General features: G+C 35.4%; 5 protein-coding genes across 7 annotated transcripts; 3 read left to right on the top strand and 2 right to left on the bottom strand.

Moving 5' to 3' along the window:
* Nucleotides 1-29: 29 nt before the first annotated feature.
* LOC112453794 (OTU domain-containing protein 5-A) lies at nucleotides 30-4,898 on the bottom strand. Of its 3 annotated transcripts, XM_025014747.1 has the most exons (12): nucleotides 4,216-4,898; nucleotides 4,020-4,118; nucleotides 3,305-3,396; nucleotides 3,030-3,154; nucleotides 2,597-2,739; nucleotides 2,358-2,513; nucleotides 2,121-2,277; nucleotides 1,826-2,037; nucleotides 1,605-1,724; nucleotides 1,368-1,523; nucleotides 1,096-1,285; nucleotides 30-781 (listed from the first exon to the last, which is right to left on the bottom strand). In XM_025014747.1, exons 1-12 carry the CDS (start codon nucleotides 4,360-4,362, stop codon nucleotides 621-623), a joined length of 1,758 nt encoding a protein of 585 aa, XP_024870515.1. In that variant the 5' UTR covers nucleotides 4,363-4,898; the 3' UTR covers nucleotides 30-620. The 3 variants fall into 3 exon arrangements, with proteins under 3 accessions (XP_024870515.1, XP_024870517.1, XP_024870516.1); XM_025014749.1 differs by lacking the exon at nucleotides 1,368-1,523; XM_025014748.1 differs by lacking the exon at nucleotides 4,020-4,118.
* Nucleotides 4,899-6,572: 1,674 nt separating this feature from the next.
* LOC112453799 (actin-related protein 10) lies at nucleotides 6,573-8,224 on the top strand. The gene is made up of 5 exons (XM_025014758.1): nucleotides 6,573-6,791; nucleotides 6,889-7,041; nucleotides 7,115-7,399; nucleotides 7,481-7,760; nucleotides 7,871-8,224. Exons 1-5 carry the CDS (start codon nucleotides 6,712-6,714, stop codon nucleotides 8,201-8,203), a joined length of 1,131 nt encoding a protein of 376 aa, XP_024870526.1. The 5' UTR covers nucleotides 6,573-6,711; the 3' UTR covers nucleotides 8,204-8,224.
* Nucleotides 8,225-8,250: 26 nt separating this feature from the next.
* LOC112453800 (eukaryotic translation initiation factor 3 subunit F) lies at nucleotides 8,251-9,945 on the bottom strand. The gene is made up of 5 exons (XM_025014760.1): nucleotides 9,774-9,945; nucleotides 9,500-9,669; nucleotides 9,238-9,420; nucleotides 8,748-8,969; nucleotides 8,251-8,663 (listed from the first exon to the last, which is right to left on the bottom strand). The coding sequence occupies exons 1-5, from the start codon at nucleotides 9,880-9,882 to the stop codon at nucleotides 8,490-8,492; spliced, it is 858 nt and encodes a 285-aa protein (XP_024870528.1). The 5' UTR covers nucleotides 9,883-9,945; the 3' UTR covers nucleotides 8,251-8,489.
* Nucleotides 9,946-10,039: 94 nt separating this feature from the next.
* LOC112453798 (metalloendopeptidase OMA1, mitochondrial-like) lies at nucleotides 10,040-13,986 on the top strand. The gene is made up of 8 exons (XM_025014757.1): nucleotides 10,040-10,267; nucleotides 10,659-11,477; nucleotides 11,578-11,717; nucleotides 11,838-12,011; nucleotides 12,100-12,207; nucleotides 12,285-12,485; nucleotides 12,608-12,784; nucleotides 12,967-13,986. The coding sequence occupies exons 2-8, from the start codon at nucleotides 11,129-11,131 to the stop codon at nucleotides 13,060-13,062; spliced, it is 1,245 nt and encodes a 414-aa protein (XP_024870525.1). The 5' UTR covers nucleotides 10,040-10,267; nucleotides 10,659-11,128; the 3' UTR covers nucleotides 13,063-13,986.
* A 196-nt stretch (nucleotides 13,987-14,182) lies between these two features.
* Nucleotides 14,183-22,891, top strand: LOC112453806 (integrin alpha-5-like). The gene is made up of 20 exons (XM_025014766.1): nucleotides 14,183-14,633; nucleotides 15,404-15,665; nucleotides 16,170-16,302; nucleotides 16,729-16,793; nucleotides 16,976-17,126; nucleotides 17,203-17,288; nucleotides 17,533-17,727; nucleotides 18,085-18,184; nucleotides 18,253-18,454; nucleotides 18,838-19,019; nucleotides 19,105-19,217; nucleotides 19,494-19,708; nucleotides 19,793-20,006; nucleotides 20,205-20,371; nucleotides 20,445-20,628; nucleotides 21,171-21,582; nucleotides 21,658-21,760; nucleotides 22,341-22,470; nucleotides 22,542-22,598; nucleotides 22,676-22,891. The coding sequence occupies exons 1-20, from the start codon at nucleotides 14,449-14,451 to the stop codon at nucleotides 22,709-22,711; spliced, it is 3,192 nt and encodes a 1,063-aa protein (XP_024870534.1). The 5' UTR covers nucleotides 14,183-14,448; the 3' UTR covers nucleotides 22,712-22,891.
* The last annotated feature ends 481 nt before the right edge of the window (nucleotides 22,892-23,372 follow it).

The following is a 23,372-nucleotide window of genomic DNA, read 5'->3' as shown; positions in this document are numbered from 1 at the left end:
TAAGTTAAATGTCGACAAATAAAAGTTACAATTAAATGATGTTTTATTTACTCCTTTTTTACAAATAATGCAATGCAGATTTCTTTAAAGCGTCGTGACCTAAACTATATCAAGAGAAAACATCACGATTATCAAACAATATATATTCTGTCTAAACGGATTGCATACTTTACGGTGAGATAAATGTCAAACTCCAAAGAGGAGTATAACATAGATCGCGATAGTGGTTATTATAACAAAAACTAAGAAATTTCTTTCTTACCAGTAATAATTTTGAAAGAAACGATGCAAGTTATTTTTTGATCCATTCTATAATATAAAGATACCCACAACGAAAAATTAAGATACGCAGCTACTTTGTAAGTGTTAACAAAGCGTCTAACGATATAACGTACGTACTCGAAGAAAGTCCCATACGTATGTTATGTGTTGTTGAGAGAGACGAAGATAAACGATGGAAAAGAAAACCAAAAATAGTGATTATTGCAACATTTACTCACGAATAAGAAAGCAAATCGCTTTATGTCCTAGCACAATATGGGATTAGATGATATTGCAATATATAAATGTATATATCTTTACTCTGATATCTTTTGAACTTTGTCGTTGCCGACCGCATTTCAAGAATTGTTAATAGAACTGTTACTAGACTCTATCGTATTGGCGCTATCGTTTCCGGTGGACGCGGACACGCGTGACTGCTTCAGGCTATCCAAGTACTCTTGTTGCGACGTCGCCAGCACTTGTGAAAGTATTTGGCTATCTTCCCAATCCGTCAGGCCTAAAAAAATTAGAAATTGACAAAAGTTACTACGAAATCCTTGCAGTTTAATGTAAAATTTCTCTAAAAGAGAACATCTTTAACTAATATTTACTCTAAGAGAATAGCACACTATAAATTTAAATTAGTAATTAAGAGAAGTAAAGTGTGTTTTTATTCATATTCAACAGAATTAATTTTTATTAAACGAAAACATTATATATATATATATACATATATGTTTCAAAAAACTAAACTTTGAAATAAAAATACAATGCTAATTGGTTTTTTCCTTTTTTTTTCAAATATAGACAGACATGAAAATACATTCTCACCAAATACTTCGGGAGGAAGGCGATTGAACAATGAAATGTCAGGTGACGCATTTGCTTCCTTACTGCTTCCAGGCACAGGCTCTTGCGGCATCATTTTCACCTCGAAATCCGATGGCAGATGGGATATGCTAGATCCTTGAGTCGATTGATGTTGCGGCGATCTCTTGCTGTATCGTACCGCATCGCTAACCTAATAATCACAACAAACATCCTTTATGTACAATACCTTCAACTTCCTATCGTGAGAATAAAAAAAATAACAAAAAACGGACCTTTGGAGAATTACGTAAATTATCTTGGCTAGTTTGTGTCGTGGTCGGAGAAGAGGTATGGCTACGCTGCTGTCCACGACCTCCATGTGAATGAAAGTGTGAATGATTATGTTGCGCGCTCGTAACTGTGCTCGTACTGCTACTACTGGCTGATCGCTTGATTCAAAAGTCGTGACTGAGTCTTTTCGCTCCAATAGAAGAGTAATTGATATGATAATAAATTGAATTTTTACTTACTGCCTTACGCATCTCATTATCACGCAACCATTGTAAATAACTTTCTCGTGCTACTTGCTCTTCGATAGCTTCATTAGTCGCCTCCCAGTCGGTAGCTTTTATTTTATCCTCCAACATTGTCTTTCATAAAATCAAAATTATGTGTGTGAGAGCATCTTTCGAATATTTATAAAATCAAATAAATCCAGGTACTTGCTTGTTTATGAGTTTATGACGATTACCTGTTCGATATGCAATTCCTCACTTTGACGAACTGCATCCGATATCAGAGCGCGATCAGCAGCACCGGGATTAAATGATGGCAAACCAAGTCCAACACCTATAGTAGCTTTAAATGGATCAACTATACTGTTATAATGACTGCCACGCTGATACGACAGCCTGATTGGTTCGTTATCACTTTCCACCATAGTATGAAAAATATTGACAGGTTCTATAAAAGAAAAAAGGTATTTGATGACAAGATCAAGAGTGACACAAAATATCTTATAATACAAGTAAAAAAAAAGTACATACCAGTGCTGTAACAATATAATTGGATACTACGGTTGTACATTTCTGACATAGCTTGCATTTCTATATGATTCCCGTGCACATACTCTTGTCTCTTCCTGTCTACATAGGTGCTGAAATCTTCTGCCACAAAATGCGAGAAAAACTCCTGATTGGAAGCCTGAAAGAAACAAAATTTCTACCGTATATATCATTAAGAAAACGTAAATGTTATCTTATCTCCGCGTGTTACACACTTACAATATAATCCATACAATGCTTTCGGACAATTCCATGCATTTCCTGATCACCGTAAACCTGATCTGCTACCGCTCTAAATAAGCAAGCTCCATCCTCGGCCATCTTTTTTAACACAAGACCCTTTTTCTTGAGGCGCTTCTCAAACTTTCTATCTCTCTAGATTATTGCAAGCATGGAACAATCTATATTAGATAACGCATCGTAATGATATATAAAATATTTGGTTTAATAATGCTTACATCCTGCCATTCGGCTAACGTAAGATTATTTTCGGTACGTCCTGTATATTCATCTCCGCTATTGTAGCCATTTGCCTGTTCATGTTCCAAATTCGAGGCATTTCCGACAATGCTTACTCTTCCACTTACGCTAGTATCCGTGCCTAAATAAATCAAACTTATTATCTCTCACCTTCCATATTTATAAACGTCACAGTCTTAAGGCCTTCACACATAAAATCCCGTAAGAACGTAAAACGTAAGCGTAAGAAAATCGACCAGTCCCAATCGAGTATTGTGCTGTCCGTAACCTCAGTAGGGGAAAATACTCGATTGGGATTGGTAGATTTTCTTACGCTTATGTTTTACGTCCTTACGGGATTTTATGTGTAAAAAGGACTTTATTTTAGTGGCTGGTACTGTGCTATACGGTAAAAAAAAAACTTTTTGATACCTTGCGAGCCATTGCAAGAAGCAGCAGGTGGAGTAGCCTGCCTCTCGCGCTCTCTTTCTCTCTCTCTTTCTCTGCCTCTATCCCTCTCACGTTCACGCTTTGTGCGCGAAGGTCTACCAATACAGCTATTAAAAGATTAGTAGATCCCTTATTAAATATAAGCATAAACCTATACTATAAAAGCACGCAATTCCTATTACCTATTTTATGTAAAATTACAAAACAAATGTATTTTATAGCACCCGTTTTTACTCCTTTGCGTCATTTTCAAATACCTGTGGGGACTGACTCTCTGTCTGTGACGTTTACCATGACTCGGGCCACTCCCATCTTCAAAATGTTTGTCTTCGCGGCGGTCGACATTTGTCTGTATAAATGTAAAAATACCATACATTAGCCAAAAATATATCTCGGCTGTGAACTCTCTGACTAGGCATTTGATCGCTACAGCACTCGCTACTGATTATAACAGCGTAACACCTGTAATATAGCTTCTTTTTCCCCAAGTGTAAATATTATCGTTTATGAAAAATTCTTTCTATTTATTATCCATCAGCTTTATACAACGATCAACGTTTACATTACTGCTGCTGCACAAGATGATCTATACCATGCCTGGTTAACTTCAAGCTCCGGAGCCATGACACTTCCCCTTTTCCATTCACAGAGAGTGGGGGAAAGGGGTTCCTTCGCCGGATGTAGGCTACGGTCAACGTGACGCTACAAATGCTTCAAAGCATTCCTCTTCTCTTTTCTTTCAATGAAGAAAGAAGGAGAAGAAGAACACTCCAAAGCATTTTTAGCGTCACGTTGACCGTAGCCATAGTTTAGCAGGCATGATTAACTTCATCCATCCCTTTCTCCTATTCTCCATTGATGGAAAGGAAGAAGTATCGTGGCCCCCGGAGCTCAAAGTTGACCAGGCTTGATCTATACGATACCGAGACTAATCCGAAACAAAGAGCCGAGGTAATCCCCGGTGCGTCATACCTCGTATGAGTTGCCGGTCAACACGAGGGAACCGCTGTGGGAACCATGATCGCTTTGGACTCCGTGCAGGTCGACGGCAAATCCGCTGGCGCCCCGTACCTAGTCAGCGAGTTGGCAAAACTTCTGTTTTAGAACCTGCCCCTTTTAAGCAGAGAGACAGAGAGCAAAGTTCGGAAATCACGTTCCGATCTCTCACCTGATAAGGACTGTTCGGGAGCGCGATGTTGCCGGAACTGTGCTCGTTCTGCACTACCCCGTGATGAACGTCGACCTCGGGTCCGGCGCCTCCCTCGCGCGTCCTATCCTTCGGCGCATTCGCCTTCTTCTTCGATAAAATCGTCATGATCTCGAGCGATCAATTCCTGTCTTTTATCTCTATCTCTGTCTCTCTTTCTATCTATATATGTGTATATATATATCTTTCTCTCTCTCTCTCTCTTTCTCTTTCTCTCTATCTCGTCCTCGTTCGTAGAGCAACACGTCGCAGATCGGTTCGCGATCGTCTCGCGATTTGCACAATGCACACCGCGTCTCGGCCGTGAAAGCAATCCGAAATCCGATCACCCTCGCGATCGCCAGCGGGACCGTCCTCGCCGTCCTGTGCACCTATTACGTTACTTTTTTTTTTCCCCCACAGACGAACTCTGGCGAATGGAGTTCCGCGCACCTTCCGCGCTCTCTCCAGCCCCCTCGTTCGCGTCGACGTCGTTGCGTCACCCGTACGGCGAGAAACTTCGGTCAGGATGACGTTGCTCCGTGGCCGCCGCCGTCCAACATGCCCGAGCGAAAGCGACACGGACACGACGTCGTTGATCGCTGCTATGTCTGGAATGTTTTGTCAGACGGCCATGTTTGCCCGTTCACCTCCTCGGCTTCGGAGAATGCGGGAGGTGCGTGAGACAGGGGGGACCACACGACCTATGATTGGCGGCGAGTAATTCCCTATCGATGGCTGCGACCTGCGACAGCTGCGGGAAAGGGCAGTAGTTTGATAAGCGCTTTGTCCATTTCTACCATAGAGATATAAGAATAGAGTGCGCGAGTCATATGCTCGCACGTAAGAGACTGCGATATAGGAATAGAAAGAGAACGCTGCATATGGGCCCCTACTGTCTTTGTCTATGCACGCATGCGTCTTTGCGCTGCTCAGTGTCTATAACGCATGTAGAGATATAGGCTGGATTCGGGGAGCGCGCTATTAGCGCTATTTGCTTGTTCTATCCTTGTTTTACACCTGATGAGCGATAAAGACAGAATGATGCAATAGCGCTAATAGCGCGCTCCTCGAATGCAGCCATAACCTATAATAACGCATTTATGTTCTAACCCCTTGAACCCCTTTGAAAATATATCCTTAAATAATAATTCCCAAAATTACCAAATTATTACAGCAAAGTACATATTGTAGTATTACCATAAAATATTACTTTTTTTTGAATATGGAATTGAATATGGAATTGTATATAAATATACTCAATATATATAATAATAAAACAAAATTTATTACATGTTGTTCATACAATGTTAATCATAGAATAGAATAGAATCCTATTCAGTCTTTTATTATTTAACACAAAAATTAAATTTTTTAAACACAAAAAATAAATTCTTTTAACACAAAAATTAAATCTTTTAAATCAGTCTTATTATTTAACACAAAGAAATAAAATATAAAAAAATAAAAAAATAAAAATTTTACTACAAACAATATAATATCAAATGCACATTATTAAATATTTATAAAAGTATACAGTTTTGTTATTGTCCACTGAAAATCGTGAGCTTATTATTTTGCATTCGTATTCTTTGAAATCACGAGATAAAACATCGAGAATACCGAGGTACAATCTTTCATGACCTGCACATCACTGCACATGCGCGCATAGACAAAGACAGCAGGGGCCCATATGCAGCGTTCTCTTTCTATTCCTCTATCGCCTTTTCAGCTCGCTTGCGCACTCTATTCTTATATCTCTATGATTTCTACCAATGAGGATGATTATGCTAGGTTTACAATGGGCGCGTTCAGCAGACCAAGCCGCTGAGTAGCAGTCGAACGTGATTGGCTCTTACTTCTAGAGCCAACCAATCAACGCAGAATGTTGATAAGACGAACTCAACAGTTGTGTCTGCTGAACACGGCCAATGCGAGTCGTAAAGTCGTGAGTCGTAAAAATTGACCAATCATGCTGGGTCTACAATGCAAGTCGCAAAGTCGTGAGTCGCAAGAATTGACCAATCACAGTTGAATTTGAGAAGAATAATCGACTGTGATTGGTCAATTCTTGCGACTCACGACTTTGCGACTCGCATTGTAGACCCAGCATCACAGTCAATTATTCGCCTCAAATTCGATTGTGATTGGTCAATTCTTACGACTCACAACTTTACGACTCGCATTGTAAACCTAGCATAACTCATTGAAATTATTCCATTTTCCCTAGAAAACACAAAAGAAATCTAGGGAAATAACTAAACAATAATTCCGAACGAGATCCATTCCAAAAAAAATCCGTTCGTGAACGCAGATTGAATTTCGGATGACTTGACGAACGCCGAGCGTGCACGACTTCTTCGCTTCGGTTCTGCTCCGGTTTCTTCAGCTGTTTGTCTGTCAAGCTACTTGTCAAACTACATTAAGATTTAGCTAAAAATACGACTACACGAGAAACGGACAAATAAAACAAGGAAAATGCTTCGCGGATACGAGGGCGTGAGATATATCTCGGATAAGACAATGGTAGTGTTCGACATCGGTAGCGCGTACACAAAGTGAGTATTGCGAGACGAGATAGAGAGATGATTTCTACGACCTGTATTTTCAATTTGAAATATATTTGTATTGCCGAATACGTTTATTGCGACACAGGTTCGGCTATGCGGGAGAAATGTCGCCACGTGGTATTATTCGAACGGAGGTGAGATGCTCGGAATCAAAGAAGATACGCAGAATCATTGACTACAAGGACCCCGAGGACCTGTATCAATTGCTCGTGGATTTTCTTCATCTATTGTTTTTTAAGTAAGATCATAACTTCCTGCGTTTTCACCGTAGCACTAGGGTTTCCATCTAAAGCGACCCCCGTATGACGCAGGTACGTCGTGATAAGCCCGAAAGATGCGAGAATATTGCTCTTGGAGTCTCCACTGGCAGTAACGTCGTTCAGAGATACCCTCGCGAAAGTAATGTTCAGGCACTTCGAAGTCGGTTCTATGTTGTTTCTGCCGAGTCACTTGGCGACGATCAGCACTCTCGGTATCGATACAGCTTTGGTATTGGACGTCGGATATCAGGAGGCAACTCTGATTCCGATCTTTGAGGGAATACCGGTACTTAAAGCCTGGCAAGCGTTGCCCCTAGGCGGACAGATTGTACACGAGTGAGTCTCGCTTTTCCTTCTTTTGCACTGAGAGTCACTTGATAGACACCGTATAATTTGTATTCTTCTCACGATTTATAGGAATTTAGGAAAATACTTTCGAGACACAGCAAGCAATCTAGATTTGTCGGAAAAGATGCTGGAGGACATCAAAGTAAGAACGTGTTTTGTAACCACCCTGGAAAGGTCCGCAAAGCTAGGAACCGAGAATGCTCCGACTCCACCTCCCGACGTCACGTATCCCGGTGTTAAAAGAATCTTAATACCTGGAGAGATCAGGGAAAAAGCGTTCGAGATACTGTGGGAAAGGGATAACGATAATCTTTCTTTACCCACTATGATACTCGACGCTATCGTTAAGGTAAAGCCAATCTCTACTGTAATTTTCTGCGCAATACTACGCAATAGAACCCTCAAGTTCGTTGAACAACAACGCGCACGTTTCTAATGTTACATTTAATTTTAAATCAGTGCCCATTGGATACGAGACGCGTGCTGGCCGAAAATATAATACTCGTCGGAGGAACGTCTATGACAAAAGGCTTCGCGAGTCGTCTGAAATCGGAATTGTTGGCTTTAATTGCGAGCGATCTGTATAAAAATAAATTGAAGGTGGAATCGTTCAAATTTCATACGGCACCCAGCAAATCAAATTGCACGGCGTGGTTAGGCGGTGCTATTTTTGGCACGACAGATTTGCCATTACGATGTTTGACAAAAGAAGTGTACTTAAAGACTAATCGAGTTCCCGATTGGTCTAATCTTATAGATAATCAAAAGGATGAAACTTCGTACGAAATATGAATAAATGAGTACGTCATAAGATTTAAGAAAGCAGTCTGTAGAAAAGCTAGTAAATAATTTGTATTTATTATTGTTATAATTGTAATTATTCATGCATATTGTACATATAATTGTATCATTCAATGACGCATTTTTTACACTTTATATAATTACAATCGCAATTTTACAAGCTACTGTTGTAATTCCAATCAATCGTATTAAAAATAATTGAAACATATCAGGAGTGGACTATTATTATTGATTTTCTTGTGTGCTATGTATAACGTGAAGAGTCAAACGCTCTTGATCATAGAGTCGTAAGCAGAGTAAGTTTCTCGTTGAGTTGCAGCTGCGTTTTTATCAATTGAGATAACGCAACAACCATCAACAGATCTTTAACATTGCTATTAAACATATCGTCAAATTGATCGCTCGTCATTTTCGGCACGGAATGTACCATATCCAAAAGGGCCCTGCCCACCTGAAATAGCAGAATAATTTGTATTAGCTAAATGACAAGAATTTTACAGATAAAGACAAGAGTTTTATATCTGTCTGTATTTACTTGATTATCTGGCAGCTGTTTCCCTGCTAGAACATCATCAACGTATGCCAATACTTGTTCCAACATTAAAGAAAGCTTGGAACAAGCCTCAGAGACTTGCGCAAGATCCATCATGGGTTCTATCCCTCCGGCAGATTTTATTCCAGACGCTTGTGCGTGAGATGGCACTTGAGTCTTTGAACACAGTTGCAATCCTACCACTTCTGGCTCATAGCAGGCAATCTGTACGGACAGGTTTAACAATATTAAAGGTAATCTCTTTATAAGAACGTCTTTATATATTCTATAGTATTCATAGTCAGATCTTATATTTAAGATCGTCTCAAGTTTATCTTTAGATGCTGTACGACTCGTTTCATTGGCTACGGAGTATCTAAAGACGAACCTAAGACGATCTTATATATAAAATCTGACTAGGAATACTGACCTATATGATACAATTTGTTGTAAATGTTACAATTGTCCTATTAGATTGATAATTGTGACAAACCTGAACTTTGACCGGAGTGAACATGGAGCCTTGCTTGCCATTAGGCACACCCAACGGGACACAAACGTAAGCTTTGATCCCCATTCTCGTTGTATTCGCCAACGTAGTGTCAACAGTCAAATGCACCGGATTATTGCACTCTCGTACATAATATTCGTGGATAACGGACGAGTGTGTAGTGACCTGTGACATAACGTTCTGTTTAGTTTGCGTGCTGTCAAGAGGAAACATGTAAGAGCCTGAAATTCAAGAGCCTGCACACCTCGTTGCCGGTGGCCCACCAACCGACGATATTCTCTTGCGCGTTGACTCGATGATTCAAGTCGTACAGGTCCATGCCGTATGTGAGATCGGCCTCCACCTGGCTCTCGGATTCCTTGTGCGGCACGCAAAAGCAGTTGGTTACCTCGACGATCCCCTTCTCCGCGGTACCTGGAATAACGAATGACACGTGTCGGCTGATCACGTCTCCCTTGCGGCAGGCGGTGTCAAAGCGGGACGGGAGGTCGTGTATAAACGTTTGCTCGATACGTTACCCAGTAAAGTGCCGATAACGCGCATGGATTCCGCTTTTCGTCGTTCGTACGCGTCCACGATTTGAAATAAAACCACGGGATGCACCTTGACGGTGAGGTTAAGCGCCATGTTTACGGCACGGAAAAATCGGAAAGAACGCGTCTGGATCGCGCAAACACCGTCCCCGGCAAGGCGATCAATAAGTACTTTTGCATGATCGCCAACTTAATCGAGCGAGCCTGAAAGAAACTGGAAATCGACACATAGCTGCACCAGCTGAACGGGACAGTGCAAGAAGTTCAGCTAAATAAGAACGAACCTTATGGTTAAAGGGTTAGACAAACTTGAATAAACTGAATAAACTAAAGCGAATTTTGATCGATCTAATTGAATGGAATTATTTTTCTGTATCATATTTAATCAAAAATGAGTTTGGAATGTTTGGATTTGAATCAGGTTTCTACGTGTTCCTAATCATTAGAATATAAATAAATACTGAAGTGGAAATTATCAGGTATATAACCAAAAAAGAGAATAAATTTTGTAAAATCTTTATAGTTGTCAACTATATACTTAGTATATAGTAGCCAAAGTCATGTTTAATTATTTAAATTTTATAAATTTTTTACGAAATATATATATATATATATATAAAGCTTTTTGCTTATTTCTAAAATTAGAAATAAAAATAGAACTGTCATCTTACGTAACCGAATATATAATATATAGATAACCGTAAATTTAATTAAATTGTTTTAATTAATACTTAATTAGAGCGTATGATTACGTGAAAAATGACGGTGTGATTATCAACGTATATCTATGTCCTAATCTGAAAATCTGTGATAGATGAATCCAAATAAAATTCTTTTTCGGAATGTATGAATGTCTTTTTCTATTTTCAGCTTCCCATTATTTTAGTCACGTCTTAAACTTTTAACAAGTACACGCAGTTCACTGGCAAGCCATAATCTTGAAACAATTATCTTGGAGTAAAATAAGAGGACTCAGTACAATGTTAGTTCAACGAGTTGAACAACTAAGGCAAAACTAAGGCAAACTGAATTAAATTAGATCTGACGTTATTGGACAATAAACAAGCATTTACTGGCAGCTTGTAAAAATTCATAGCAACCGATTTGACTGCATCTGATAGTGCTATTTTTCCTCAAAGGAGATAATCCATGCTGAAGTATTGCACTGGAATAATGAGCAGTTATGACATTAGTTTCAAACTGTTCTTATTAATAGTATTTGCAGATTATAGACAATCATAGCTGTCATTATATTCTTACATGTAGCGTCATACTCCTTAACAGGCTATATTTTTGTTCCCGTTGCGGATATAATTACTGTACCCAAAGCTTTCTTCAATATGCTTGCCATATCAAGAAGTTTATGTCAGAAGAATTTTCAACGGAGAACAACTCATTTTGTTACTTGCTCTGTGAGAGATCGCCATCATATCTGGTCGTACAAGAGATTTCTCGTTCAAGATAAAGTTGACTGCGGAAAGATACAATACTTAAAATTACAAAAATGTGATTTTCGCACAACGCAAAACTTGCACGTTCCACCGTTAGTAGCTATGCTTCTGCGTCCTATCTTACGCATTGGTGCAGTACTGATGGGGCGCGGTATGAAGAGATGGTGGACGCGCAAGTCCGAGAAGGAGAAAGAGGAATATAAGCAGTGGTTTAGGGAAAGAAGAAATATATTTCTAGGTAAGAGAGAGAGAGAGAGAGTTCTTTAGAGATTGCTAAATAATTGTGTTATAGTAATATAGTGCCATGTTTTATCTATATTTCTTAATTTTTTTAAAAGGTTGTTTCGGACTGTATGGCCTTATATTGGCTATTTACTACGTAACTCATCTTGAAACCGATCCATTGACACAACGTTCGAGATTTATAATCTTTAACCAGGAACAAGAGAAAAAATTAGGGAAAATGGTTCTCGAAGCTGTAAGTAAACAATGCAGTCGTAATAACGTAAGAGAATTGAAGATTTTAAAGTCTTTGCATATATTTGGAAGTACCCTTTAAAAGTTTATATTATATAACATAATTCTATATTTCATTCAGCATTTAGAAGCTCACAAACTAGATTTGGTACCGCACTCTCATCCGGCTTACAAGAGACTCATAAGGGTGATTGAAAGAATTTTTACATCTAATAAAGATTTGAAGTCGATGAGAGATACACAGTGGACTTTAACTGTTATTAATACACCATTGACAAACTCGTACATCTTGCCGGTGCGTGCATCATCAATATTATACAGCAATGTATTCAGTACAAGCTATTAGTACAACTATTGTTACTTTATTTCTTTTGTCTTCTTAGGGTGGCAATATCTTTGTATCCTTGGACATATTAAGAATTATCGAAAATGACGATCAATTAGGCATTGTTTTAGCCCATGAAATGGCTCATTCGCTGCTGTTACATTCTGTAAGTAATAACACGAATATTTTTCATATTGATTACTTTTTATAAAATATAAAGTATGTAATAATTTTTGTAAACAGCTTGAGGCACTATCGGATCGACTATTGTGGGACTTTTTAATAGCAATACCCATTTTATTAGTTTGGGCAATATTTCCCGACTTGGCAGCTGCTATTATTCATATGATAGGAGAACGAATTGTGAATATTATATATAACCTTCCATTCAGCAGAGTTTTGGAGAATGAAGCTGATGAAGTAGGACTTAAACTGGCTGCAAAAGTATGTTATACAACATAATATCTAATATTATATTTTGCATTTTGTATTACTACTCATACATTTACAAAGACTAATTGTTAGAGTTATTTACGAATTAGTATACATATCTATTCTTTGCACAGGCTTGTATTGATATTCGTGAAGCTGTTGTATTTTGGGCTACGATGAGGACGCTTACAGAAATGCATACACTGCCTCCAGAATTGCCATGGATATCGACGCATCCTGCTCACGGTGACAGAGAGAAGCGTTTGAATGAAGCAATGACAAAAGCATTAGAATTGCGAAAGGACTCAGGGGTATATATCCTTTAACTTTTATTATTGTTATAACTATTATTTAATTGCAGATATTAACATTACTTTTTAATTAATCTGCTAACACCATTGTATAAACACTAGCTGCTATCATACAATTACTAATAATATTGTATTTTACTTATTACAATATACATTATAAAAACTTTTTATTTAATTTGCAGTGTTCGACGTTGCCTGCAGCAGACCCAAGAGACAAGTTTTACAAACGATCGGCAAAAGAACAGGAGATTTATTTTAAACAGAGAGGGATAATTTAAAACGAGAACTAGAAAACCAGTGATTTTGCTATTGTGCCTAGAGAGTTTCGATTTTTCCTTAAAAGTTATTAAAATAATATATGCTATAAATATAAAACGTTAATTTTTATGTAATAACACAAGTACGCGAATCAGTATTCCACATAGCATCAAGTAAGCTTCAAGCTTTCGTATAAAAATATCTATCTTTTTATTATAAAATATGTATCAATTTTCGTACACACAGAAGAACGTATATATAAATTACGTAATATATAAATTTACATTTGAAACAAGTCATTTATAATTGAAACAAGCAAATATTTTAATTGCAAATAATACATTATAGTTTTCATAAATAAGACTATAATGTGACTATTGTACAGCTTCTGCTACACGTATTTTATAAAAAATAATTGTATAAAAATATTTTTGCAAATGTACCTAGATAATCAAGTCTGTTGAAAAAATTTTGTTAATTATTCTGCTATAAATTTTGCCGAATGCCAGCAGTGATATAATAGAATCTGCTAACAGAATATGTGATAGAAAAGCAGCATTTTCACAAGTAGCTTTTAAATGAGAGCAAAGCTAACGAATAAACGGTCTAAGAGTTTACATGACTTAACTGCGTCCACACTGAACGTGTACCTATGCTGTTTTATTTATTTTTCTAAGAGATTTCTTTAAAAATTATGTATAGTTACGAAATTACATTCTATGTGCGCAAATTTTGGACACCCTGTGTATTGTATATATTTTGGATACACATAGGTGACGCTAATTTAAGTCTCATGTATTAATATGAAATGTATTGTAAATAATATATGTTATTCTGTTGTCGACCTATTAAATTTGTTGATAAACTTAGTTCTTGTGGAATGTAAGTGCACGCACGGTCATTTTAAACAAGAAGATTTATATTTGAGAATAAAGTATATTTTTAATAAATACGTTATATCAATTACTTATACTATATCCTACTAATTAATTAGTTATTTATGAGTAATGGAATTTTTATTTGTTAATATTAGACGGGTGACTACTATAACGTGATTAATTATGACGATTATGTTATCGTCATCCTTCCTGTTCTTCTGATATTACAGTTATGCTATTTCATCGAAGCTGGCCAGTGACTTATGCTGTTTCTTATTAATTCCTGTGCTTGGCTGGATGCATATTAAAATTTTATTCAAAAAATTAATCTACATCGTTTTCGCATCAGTTTTATACATTTTTGTCGTGCAGTTATTAGGGATTCAGAAAAGAAGAGAGTGATGATCAAGTCGGATCGTTAATAAACGGCAGTTCGCTGTAATTCGTTGGTGACCATTGGTGACAGCATCAAATATATGAAATTATTATTTATCCGTGGTGAAAACTCGTGAAGTGTTTCGCTGCGCAATGACGAAATTTATATTATTTTTCAATCTTCTAATCGTGTCTGCGTACAATATTGATACAGATTATCCAATATTGTATCCGAACAGTGCGACTAATGCGGACCAATATCTATACACGAAATTCGAACGTAATTATTTCGGCTATTCGGTGTTGCTACATCGTGACTTGCAGAAGAATATCTCATGGTAATGTGCATTCTGCATGTTTTGGTAAAAAATATTGTGGACCTATATCTTGTGAAATGAGATAATAATAAGTGATTTAAAAGTATTTTAAAAATTATTTCAGAAAAAATGTCATCATGTTTGTTAATTTGATTTCATTAATTCTGTAGTGCTATGTATATTTATTATTCGGTTTCTTTCTTTTCAACTAAACACAATAAAGGCTTTCTAAGCTAGATATTTTAATGCTTAAACTTATTACATACGACATTAATCTAAAACGATTCGACTTACAATTAGATCATTATCAGTGTCAAAATAAACAAAATAAAATGCCGATAAATCATTAAAAACTACCAATGTTTATTAACATTGGATATTGTTCTTCGTAAATGGATTTAAATTAATAAGTTTATAATAAGTTTAAGCATTAAAATCTAGCTTAGTTCATAAGGGTAGAACATAAAACTTATAATGACATCATGATGACATCATCATGACTTTATATTCAACAAGACGTTATTATAAATTTTATGTTCTACCTGGGTTGCTGTCTTTATATTTGATTTTTAATTTGCTGAGCTAATCGTCAATATCTTTTATTTTTTTCTTTCCTCTTTTTCTTCTTTTAGTATTTTTACATTTACTGTATTTTTTAGCTTTTTTTCACATTATTTTGTTGTGAGATTTTTCGAATTTTCTATTGTTATTTTACTACTGTCGCTATATCTATCTATGTTATTATTTGTCGTTTGTAAAACCAATTTGAAATGTGTATTCTTTTTTAACAGGTTACTCATAGGAGCACCTCGTGGAAATTATACACGCCATGGTATATCATGGCGTGATACATCAGGTTTTAAATTTTTAGACGAACCTGGTGTAGTTTACCTGTGCAGTTTACCAGGTCCATGTATGGAGGTCAGACCGACCATTTCCGCGAAAGACGAAGAATTATACATACGCCAACTCAATATGCGCGCATATGTAAAGAAGGAACATTCCTGGTTTGGTGGTGCAATGTCGGTAGAAAAGAACAGCGGTTTCCTTACGGTACGCAAGAAAGATATGAGGAATTAATCAGGGTTGTTGTGATTTAAACACTTTATAACATTGCTTCCTTAAGAAAGAATTTAACATCTTATTGTCAGTAAGTAAAATATCAGAAGCCCGGATGGCTAAATCTATTGAAAGTATAGATTTTGCGAAGCATCTGCTACGAATTTTATCGGCAGAAATATAATAGAATGTGCTGACAGTAGCTGACAGATTGATTGTAGAAATATTAAGCAAGATAGATATTTTTCTAATTATTTTTAAATTATTCTTATTACTTTCTTTATGTATTACGTACAAACAGAGATTATACAAGAGAAAAAAACATATATGGACATATTATATATTTAGACATGTTTTTATATAAAAAAAAATTTTATCGGATTGAAAACTTTTCGAAAAAAATTATATTTTGTTTTTTTAAAGAAAAAAATATGGGTTTTACTCTGAAATTAATATATCTTGAGCAACTTTTAATTTATTATCATTACTTTATTTCAGATATGTGCCCCGCGAACGATTCTGAGCATTATCAATAGCAAGAAATACACAGACACCTTGCAAGGCATTTGCTACAGCGGACGAACGTCTTGGACAACATTGGAGTCGGAAATATCTGAAATTAACTATTTTGGTAATTATTTCTCATTCACTATTTTGAGGCAATGAATTTCTAATCGATCAATATATAATATCTGTATCTATATGCTTAATACTATTATTTTTTTTAACAATCTTTGACTACGGTTATGAAGCCTTTTTCTTCAAAACTATAGATTATTTTACAAGATGGGAAAAGTGTCTTTTGTCAGAAAAAAATAAATAAACTTGTAGATTAGTAAAAAGAATGATTAAATGTAAGTGTGGCTACTTGAGAAAAAAAATGTCTAATACTCTCTATATAGTGTCTAATATTCTTTTCATCTTGTAAAAATATTTTTTGTCAAATTTTCAAACATTTTATATATTATTTTTCATTTTATTATAAAACAATGAATAAAATAATAAAAATAAGTTAAATTATAATAATATACACAGATATGAATATTACATACAATAGATTTCAGCAAAGATACGTGGTTTAATCCAATGCACGGTTTCTCTGTTGCCTTTGCAACACCGCAGGTATGTTAATGAAATATTATAATTTAAATTAATTTATAATTTACATTAATTTATAAATATTTTCGTGTTTAATTCTTACTCTCTTTCTATAATACAATATTAATTTTAATTTTGTCAAATGTTTTGCTTTGGGCGTTTGACTACGGGCTTTATGACTGATTGTGAGTAATTTGAAATTACAGAAAATGTACAGAGCAATAAGCCGTATCGTAGGAAGACCAAGTGACAATATCATAGGTAGCGTCAATATAGCACATTTCTGGAAGCACTCATTTTATGAGATCAATAGGAAAACCACAGAGATACCGATACACGACAATCTGTCGCAATTTGGTATGAATTATAAGTAACAAATAAAATTTCTATCACACGATCATAAAAGCGGATTTTAATTAAACTATTATAACAGGCTATGCGGTAACATCAGGATATTATTTCAACCAGAATCAACCCTTTTACGCCTGTGGGGATCCGGGATGGAATTATGTAGGGCAGGTAAAGCATTCTATTCATCCCACTTACGTCCATTTCTATTAATGCACATTAATTTTAATCTCCGTTTAACTTACTATTTATCTTCTTCTAATTCTTAGAACCGACAAAAAATAAAAAGTAAGAGTTAAACTGAGATTAAAGTTAATCTATACATTGATAGAGATGAACATTATTCAGGCAAAACGTTCCGTTTCTTCCGAGAAGAGGAGATCACGGCGTGTAACTGTGACATTAAATATTACAGGTCGCTGTAGTCGATTTGAACGGAGATTTTGTACCTTTGATCACTAATCTTCGTGGTACTGACATCGGCGAATTCTTCGGGGCGAGCTTGGCTAGCGGTGATTTAAACAACGACGGTCTGCACGATCTTGTGGTCGGAGCTCCGCATTGGGGGAATGATAACGGCAGAATCTACATATATCTGGGCAGCTCGAAGGTAAATTTTATATTATTGTACAAACTAGAACTCTCTCCAACGAGAGTTCTAGTACTTTATCAATTTTCAACTAAATCGATTAATCTTGATCTAGCCAGTAGATTGTCGGCAGAAAAACCGTATACAGAATTGTTATCATTATTTCGTTACTATGTAAATGAAATAAATCATTCAAATGATTACTAAACGGTAGATTCTGCTTAGTTTCTGCAGTCAATCTGCCATTATATTCGGTTAGCAAATTCTGTTATCAAAATTTGTAGCAACTTTAAAATTTGTTCTTGACAGACTTAGCTATCGCCTCAGAAATTTTTGAAATAAACGATACGATTTATTAAATTGTTTAATTTGATATAGAAAGAGTTCGAGACAGCCGCGATTCTAAAAGGCACCAGAGAGGATGCACAGTTCGGTTATGCGGTGGCAATCGGCGATGTAGACGGGGACGGTTTTGGCGGTAATTAACTGAGGCTATATCGGATAGCTCATTGTAAAAATAAATACGCTATTTTTGTTAAATTCTAGATATTATAGTGGGCGCTCCTTGGGAGGACTCCGGAGCAATTTACGTTTACAACGGCGACGCGAGTTTAAAGGATAAAATAAAACCTACGTTGACACAAAGGATCACGATGCAATTCTCTAGTCCCAATCTTCCGGCAAAAGGAGCAAATATACAAACGTTTGGATTTTCGATATCTGAACCCATCGATATAGATAACAACGGGTTAGTAAATTATTGTACGATTTTATATTATTTTTGATTCGTAAATTGTGTTTAGTTAATTGAAAGGAAATTCATTATTTATATTTTGTTAGTAAATTTTTGTTGAACCCGAGAGTCCATTTTTTTGAAGTTAAACAATGCTAATATATTAATCGTAACTGTGCTAAATATAATATGACTATTTACTTTCAAATTAAGAAAAAATATTGAATAAGGCATATATATTATTTACTTTTAAGTAAAATTTCACTGAAATATTTTTAAATTTTATATATGGTTTTAAGTGTATATAAATAATATTCCTATCTTTATAAATTACAATGCAATTATTTTATGTTAAATTAATTCCACAAAGTTAGTATCTACGTCTGTGTCATTTATAGGTATGCGGACATCGCGGTAGGCGCATATAAATCCGGACATGTCGTAGTACTTCGAAGTAAACCCGTTATAAGAACAAATTTGACCATATACACCATTCCAAGCACTTTACACAGGAACAATAGTAGCTTTTTGATCGAAGCGTGTGTTGAATATCATAGCTACGACATACCAAACACACACAGTAAGTTATGAAACGTTTAGAAAATGTAATAATTTATTATAACAATTTGTTACATATTGTATAAATCGCAATTTTTTATTTATAGCTTTCAAAGTCTCTCTTATCGTAGACAAAAAATATAAACGTAGTAAAGAGACTTCATTGGATGTGTACTCGATAGATGCCCATACGTGTGTGAATGCTACTATTACTCTTTCGGTAAACATTCACTCGTTGATAAAATCTAATTCCAATAATAAAAAATTTTCATATAAAACCACTATAATATATATAATTATATATAATATCTCTGTTAGAGTACATAATATGCGGGTAAAATTGTAAGAAGCCAAATTAAAGACAGAGATTGTACAATTGAGAAGGAAAATATATATGGATATTTTATATATAATTATATATATGTATTATTTTTATATGGAAAATTTGTTATCAAGATGTCCACAGAGTTTAATAACGATGTCATACATTTTGCAGGATAATATTCAAAATTTCATTGAACCGATTACCATTTATGCATCTCACGATTTTACATGTAATGATTCGTCTGAATTTTGCAAGACTTGCCCTATTGAAAGCAGAAATGCTAGATCGAGGAGTGCGCAAATTTTGCTTCCCTTTGATATTGGATGCGGGGATGATAGAGTCTGCAATTCCAGCATACACGCAATAATGAAATTTTGGGGAATCAGGCAAGTAACGTTCGATATCAAATGTAATACTGAATTCTTGCAAACAAAAACATTATTTGTTATATTTACTTTGTTAAAATATAGGGAGAATAATACGTGGGTGATCGGTTCCAACGACATCACTTTGGAAACAAGTTTAAAGAATTTCGCTGAGCCGGCATATCTCACGACTATCGTGTTTACTCTCCCAAAAGAAATAGTACTGCGCAGTATCTTACCATTCTGCGAAGAAGACACGGATGACGATACCCTGACTGTTATTTGCAACGTCGGCAACCCGCTTGGAATGTATGAGGAGGTAAAAATAGTTTGCTCATTTTAGTGTAACTAACTTAAGTACCATAAATTTGATTAAAATCATAACACCAAGGGATCTATATAATCTAATAAAAAATTATTCGATTAATAATAATTAATATTCGAATTTTGAAAAAAATTTTTAAGAAAAAAAAATTAAAAAATTGTTTTCTCGAGGAATTTAAAAAATTTCCTGCAGAAAGTTATGAGACTCGATTTGGATATGAAACATCTGACCGACGGTTCGTTGCATGGGCAAGTTTTGGAGTTCTCTGCGGAGATACAAACTCACAGCGTAAACCATGGCATGTATATGATTAAATCACTGCTGACTTTGCAAAGCGAAGCATCTTTGTCGCTAGACGGGTCAGTATATACTTCGAAAAAGAGAAAGCTAAAACAATAATTCTTCGACAATAACAGTTGTGTCGTGTTGCAGAAAAGCGAACGAGAAAAGTTACTATCTATTCAATTTAGATAGTGATCAATCGGACATAATTTTTCAACATGTTTATCAGATATTGAAATTCGGTGTGACGCCTATAGAAGAGGCGCGGCTTGTGATCAATTTACCAATATCCATAAACGATTCAGATTCTTTGGTGCTTTTGTATGAGCCGCGGGTAAGTATCGAGCTAACATCGTAATATCTATAAAAATAATATAAAATGATACATTTAATCATTTTAACTGAATAATTTGAAAACGAAAAATTAAAAAGAAATTTTTTTTAGACGAAATTGTGCATACACTGCTGACCAAAAGTTTGAGACCATTAATTAAAAATGTGTGCCGAGATTTTGTGACATTACTTGTACACTTTTATATGTAGAATATCAAGAAACTTATATAAAAAATTGATAGCATTTTTTGTCTAAAAAAATAAAAGTGTGACGTTAATATGATTTTATGCCGGTTCAAACTAAAATTCTCTCCATTTTATGTCGTTATATTCTCTCAAAATTATATATGAAATTATATATTTTATCTAAAACATTTTTCTCCAAAATGTTTTGTTTTCGAGTTATTCAGCTAGAACTGCTTATTAAAATGAATTTTGTAAAAAGATCTTGTAAAGTAATATCATACATAATATGTCACAAATTAATTCTAATAATTTCCTATATGCGTGTGTATCTAATGATATATTTAACGATTTTTTCAGATTTATATATCTGGAAGATATTACGACTGCTTATCGAATGGGGTGGATCTAGTGGATGTACAGCAGGATGAACTTTCGGGAGAGACGGTGTCGGACGCATCTGATTTGTATAATCCAAATTATAATAACGAAACGTTGCAGAACGCGACGCATAATGTATTCAAGAGGAACGCGGACAGTCACGTAGCTTTTGCTGCTCGTATTTTACAGACGTTGTACAATATGAGAATGACAAGATTCGAAGATTCGAATGATAATCTGACAGTCCGAGAACGCAATATCGTATACGTGAACTGTTCGACGTACGGCGTGAATTGTTCGACGATCTACTGCGATCTGAATGCGTTAAGGACGCAACAGGACGTCGGCAAATTGACGATGAGATTAATTCTCAACGCCACGAGGTTTAAAGGTATCGAACTAAAAAACAAATAAGCTATGATTGTCTTTCTCTGCAATTTTTATTTTCTTGCCTTATTATTTTAAGATAATTTCAAATTGTCGAACGAAATGAAGATCGTGAAATTCAGCACGGACGCTCACGTCGAAATCATAAAACCGACAAACAGGATTTTTGGAATAGATGAAAGGTGAATATTCTCGGACATAATATAGATTGTTAATTGTCACGATATCCTGAAAGATGCTACGATTTAAGAGAGTGCTCGTTAAGTATGTACCTGAAAAATAGGCAATAAATAGTTATTTGTGTAACAAGTGAGGTAAGATGAAAATTCCCGGGTGCGGTTACCGCACTCGCCTTCGGCTCGTACGTAAACTCCGCACCCGGGAATTTTCATCTTTACACACGGCTTACACTCCCTATTTTATGTTGCAAGTGCCTGGAAAGTAGTCTATCACGCACGCGTAGCGTGCGTAATGGGGCACTTTCCATGCACGTGTTGCATAAAAATTTGAAGTTAATCGGTTCCTTAGTTTTTTGAAATATCAAAGCAAACATTGAGGACAAACATTTTCGTACATTTTTGCACCTTATTTTTTAATAAATATGAGTTATTTTTGTATGAAATGCGGTAGAAATAATAATAAATATATAAGTAGAAGTACAAGATTCTCGATTTCTTCATTTATGAGAAAAAAATTTCAAAAATTGCCAATTTTTCAGGTACTTTTGAGCGAACACCCATTTAAAGAAAATTTACGTTACAGGAATGATACGAATGTCACGACAGAATTTCATGGCGCAGCGAAGACGCAGAAACTGCAATTGTGGGTTGTGATTGCGTCAATCTTGTTAGGTCTAATATTACTATGCATCGTTATTATTATATTAAATACGGTAAGTTCTGCACATATCGCTATTATTTTTCCAATATGTTTTGATCAATTCTTGTTTGTTAATCATTATAGGTAGGTTTTTTCAAGAGGACGACGAAAGAAGAGCTATTCGCTTTAAATTCTGATGAGGTATAAAATTATAAATACACATAAAACTGATAGATTAATTAAGCTGGGAGAGTTAACGCGAAATCATTCGCTTACAGGTAACGGAGGATGCAGAGAAAGGCACATCCGAATAAAGGAGATATTCTCATATGTGTATTTTCACATAAATTGGGATGTTCTCTTATAAGTTTATACAAATAAAAAACGATTTATAAAATATTATTTTTTTAATTAACATTACACAGTCAAGTATTGCTCGTGCAAGCAATACTTAATACATCGACGAGACTTATATAATAAAAGTATTTACATTATGTATAACATTTCATTTTGTGTAAGATTTACATAATTATCACCCATTAATTACATATACTAATAATTTGATGATATTTACTCACATTCTTTCTTCCTCATGCGAAGCAAGAATATTCATTTATGTAATATTTATGTTGGACCTTTTCCATTTGCGCGCGTTTTACAAATCAAAAGTACCTATTAAATCAACTACTTCGTGTATATCAACGTAAAAAAAGAATATTCTGTTTTCCGATCAGTGATTTATATATTTTGTGTTTATAAATGTATACGATAGTCCTTTCGATACCTCGTATGTGTCATCATCCAGTCAAAATATGCTACATACTTTTTTTTCTAAATTAAAACTGTCGCATACGAGTGTGTGAGTATAAATTATTTCTCTTCGCCTACTCTATTTATGGCGCTTACAATATTATAATCTCCCACGCTATTACGCACGTTGTCATTAATAGGGGCGTGATACCGGTTAAATACATG

This window comes from Temnothorax curvispinosus, unplaced genomic scaffold (assembly GCF_003070985.1).
Source record: "Temnothorax curvispinosus isolate PA1 unplaced genomic scaffold, ASM307098v1 QBEX01004695.1, whole genome shotgun sequence".
Classification (NCBI taxonomy): domain Eukaryota; kingdom Metazoa; phylum Arthropoda; class Insecta; order Hymenoptera; family Formicidae; genus Temnothorax; species Temnothorax curvispinosus.
Note: the sequence above shows the minus strand (reverse complement) of the source record. Positions and strands in the feature narration are given on the sequence as shown.

Coding starts and splice junctions, on each gene's coding strand:
- LOC112453794 (XM_025014747.1), bottom strand. CDS start 4,362: ATGACGATTTTATCGAAGAAGAAGGCGAATGCGCCGAAGGATAGGACG. Junction 2,740..3,029: donor TTCTTGCAATGGCTCGCAAG/GTATCAAAAAGT, acceptor TGATTTATTTAG/GCACGGATACTAGCGTAAGT. Junction 782..1,095: donor CCTTCCTCCCGAAGTATTTG/GTGAGAATGTAT, acceptor TAATTTTTTTAG/GCCTGACGGATTGGGAAGAT.
- LOC112453799 (XM_025014758.1), top strand. CDS start 6,712: ATGCTTCGCGGATACGAGGGCGTGAGATATATCTCGGATAAGACAATG. Junction 7,042..7,114: donor CTTCATCTATTGTTTTTTAA/GTAAGATCATAA, acceptor CGTATGACGCAG/GTACGTCGTGATAAGCCCGA. Junction 7,400..7,480: donor GGCGGACAGATTGTACACGA/GTGAGTCTCGCT, acceptor CACGATTTATAG/GAATTTAGGAAAATACTTTC.
- LOC112453800 (XM_025014760.1), bottom strand. CDS start 9,882: ATGGCGCTTAACCTCACCGTCAAGGTGCATCCCGTGGTTTTATTTCAA. Junction 9,421..9,499: donor GGTGGGCCACCGGCAACGAG/GTGTGCAGGCTC, acceptor GTTATGTCACAG/GTCACTACACACTCGTCCGT. Junction 8,664..8,747: donor AACAGCTGCCAGATAATCAA/GTAAATACAGAC, acceptor CTGCTATTTCAG/GTGGGCAGGGCCCTTTTGGA.
- LOC112453798 (XM_025014757.1), top strand. CDS start 11,129: ATGCTTGCCATATCAAGAAGTTTATGTCAGAAGAATTTTCAACGGAGA. Junction 11,478..11,577: donor AAGAAGAAATATATTTCTAG/GTAAGAGAGAGA, acceptor TTTTTTTAAAAG/GTTGTTTCGGACTGTATGGC. Junction 12,208..12,284: donor ATTCGCTGCTGTTACATTCT/GTAAGTAATAAC, acceptor TTTTGTAAACAG/CTTGAGGCACTATCGGATCG.
- LOC112453806 (XM_025014766.1), top strand. CDS start 14,449: ATGACGAAATTTATATTATTTTTCAATCTTCTAATCGTGTCTGCGTAC. Junction 19,020..19,104: donor CGACATACCAAACACACACA/GTAAGTTATGAA, acceptor TTTTATTTATAG/CTTTCAAAGTCTCTCTTATC. Junction 21,583..21,657: donor CAACGCCACGAGGTTTAAAG/GTATCGAACTAA, acceptor TATTATTTTAAG/ATAATTTCAAATTGTCGAAC.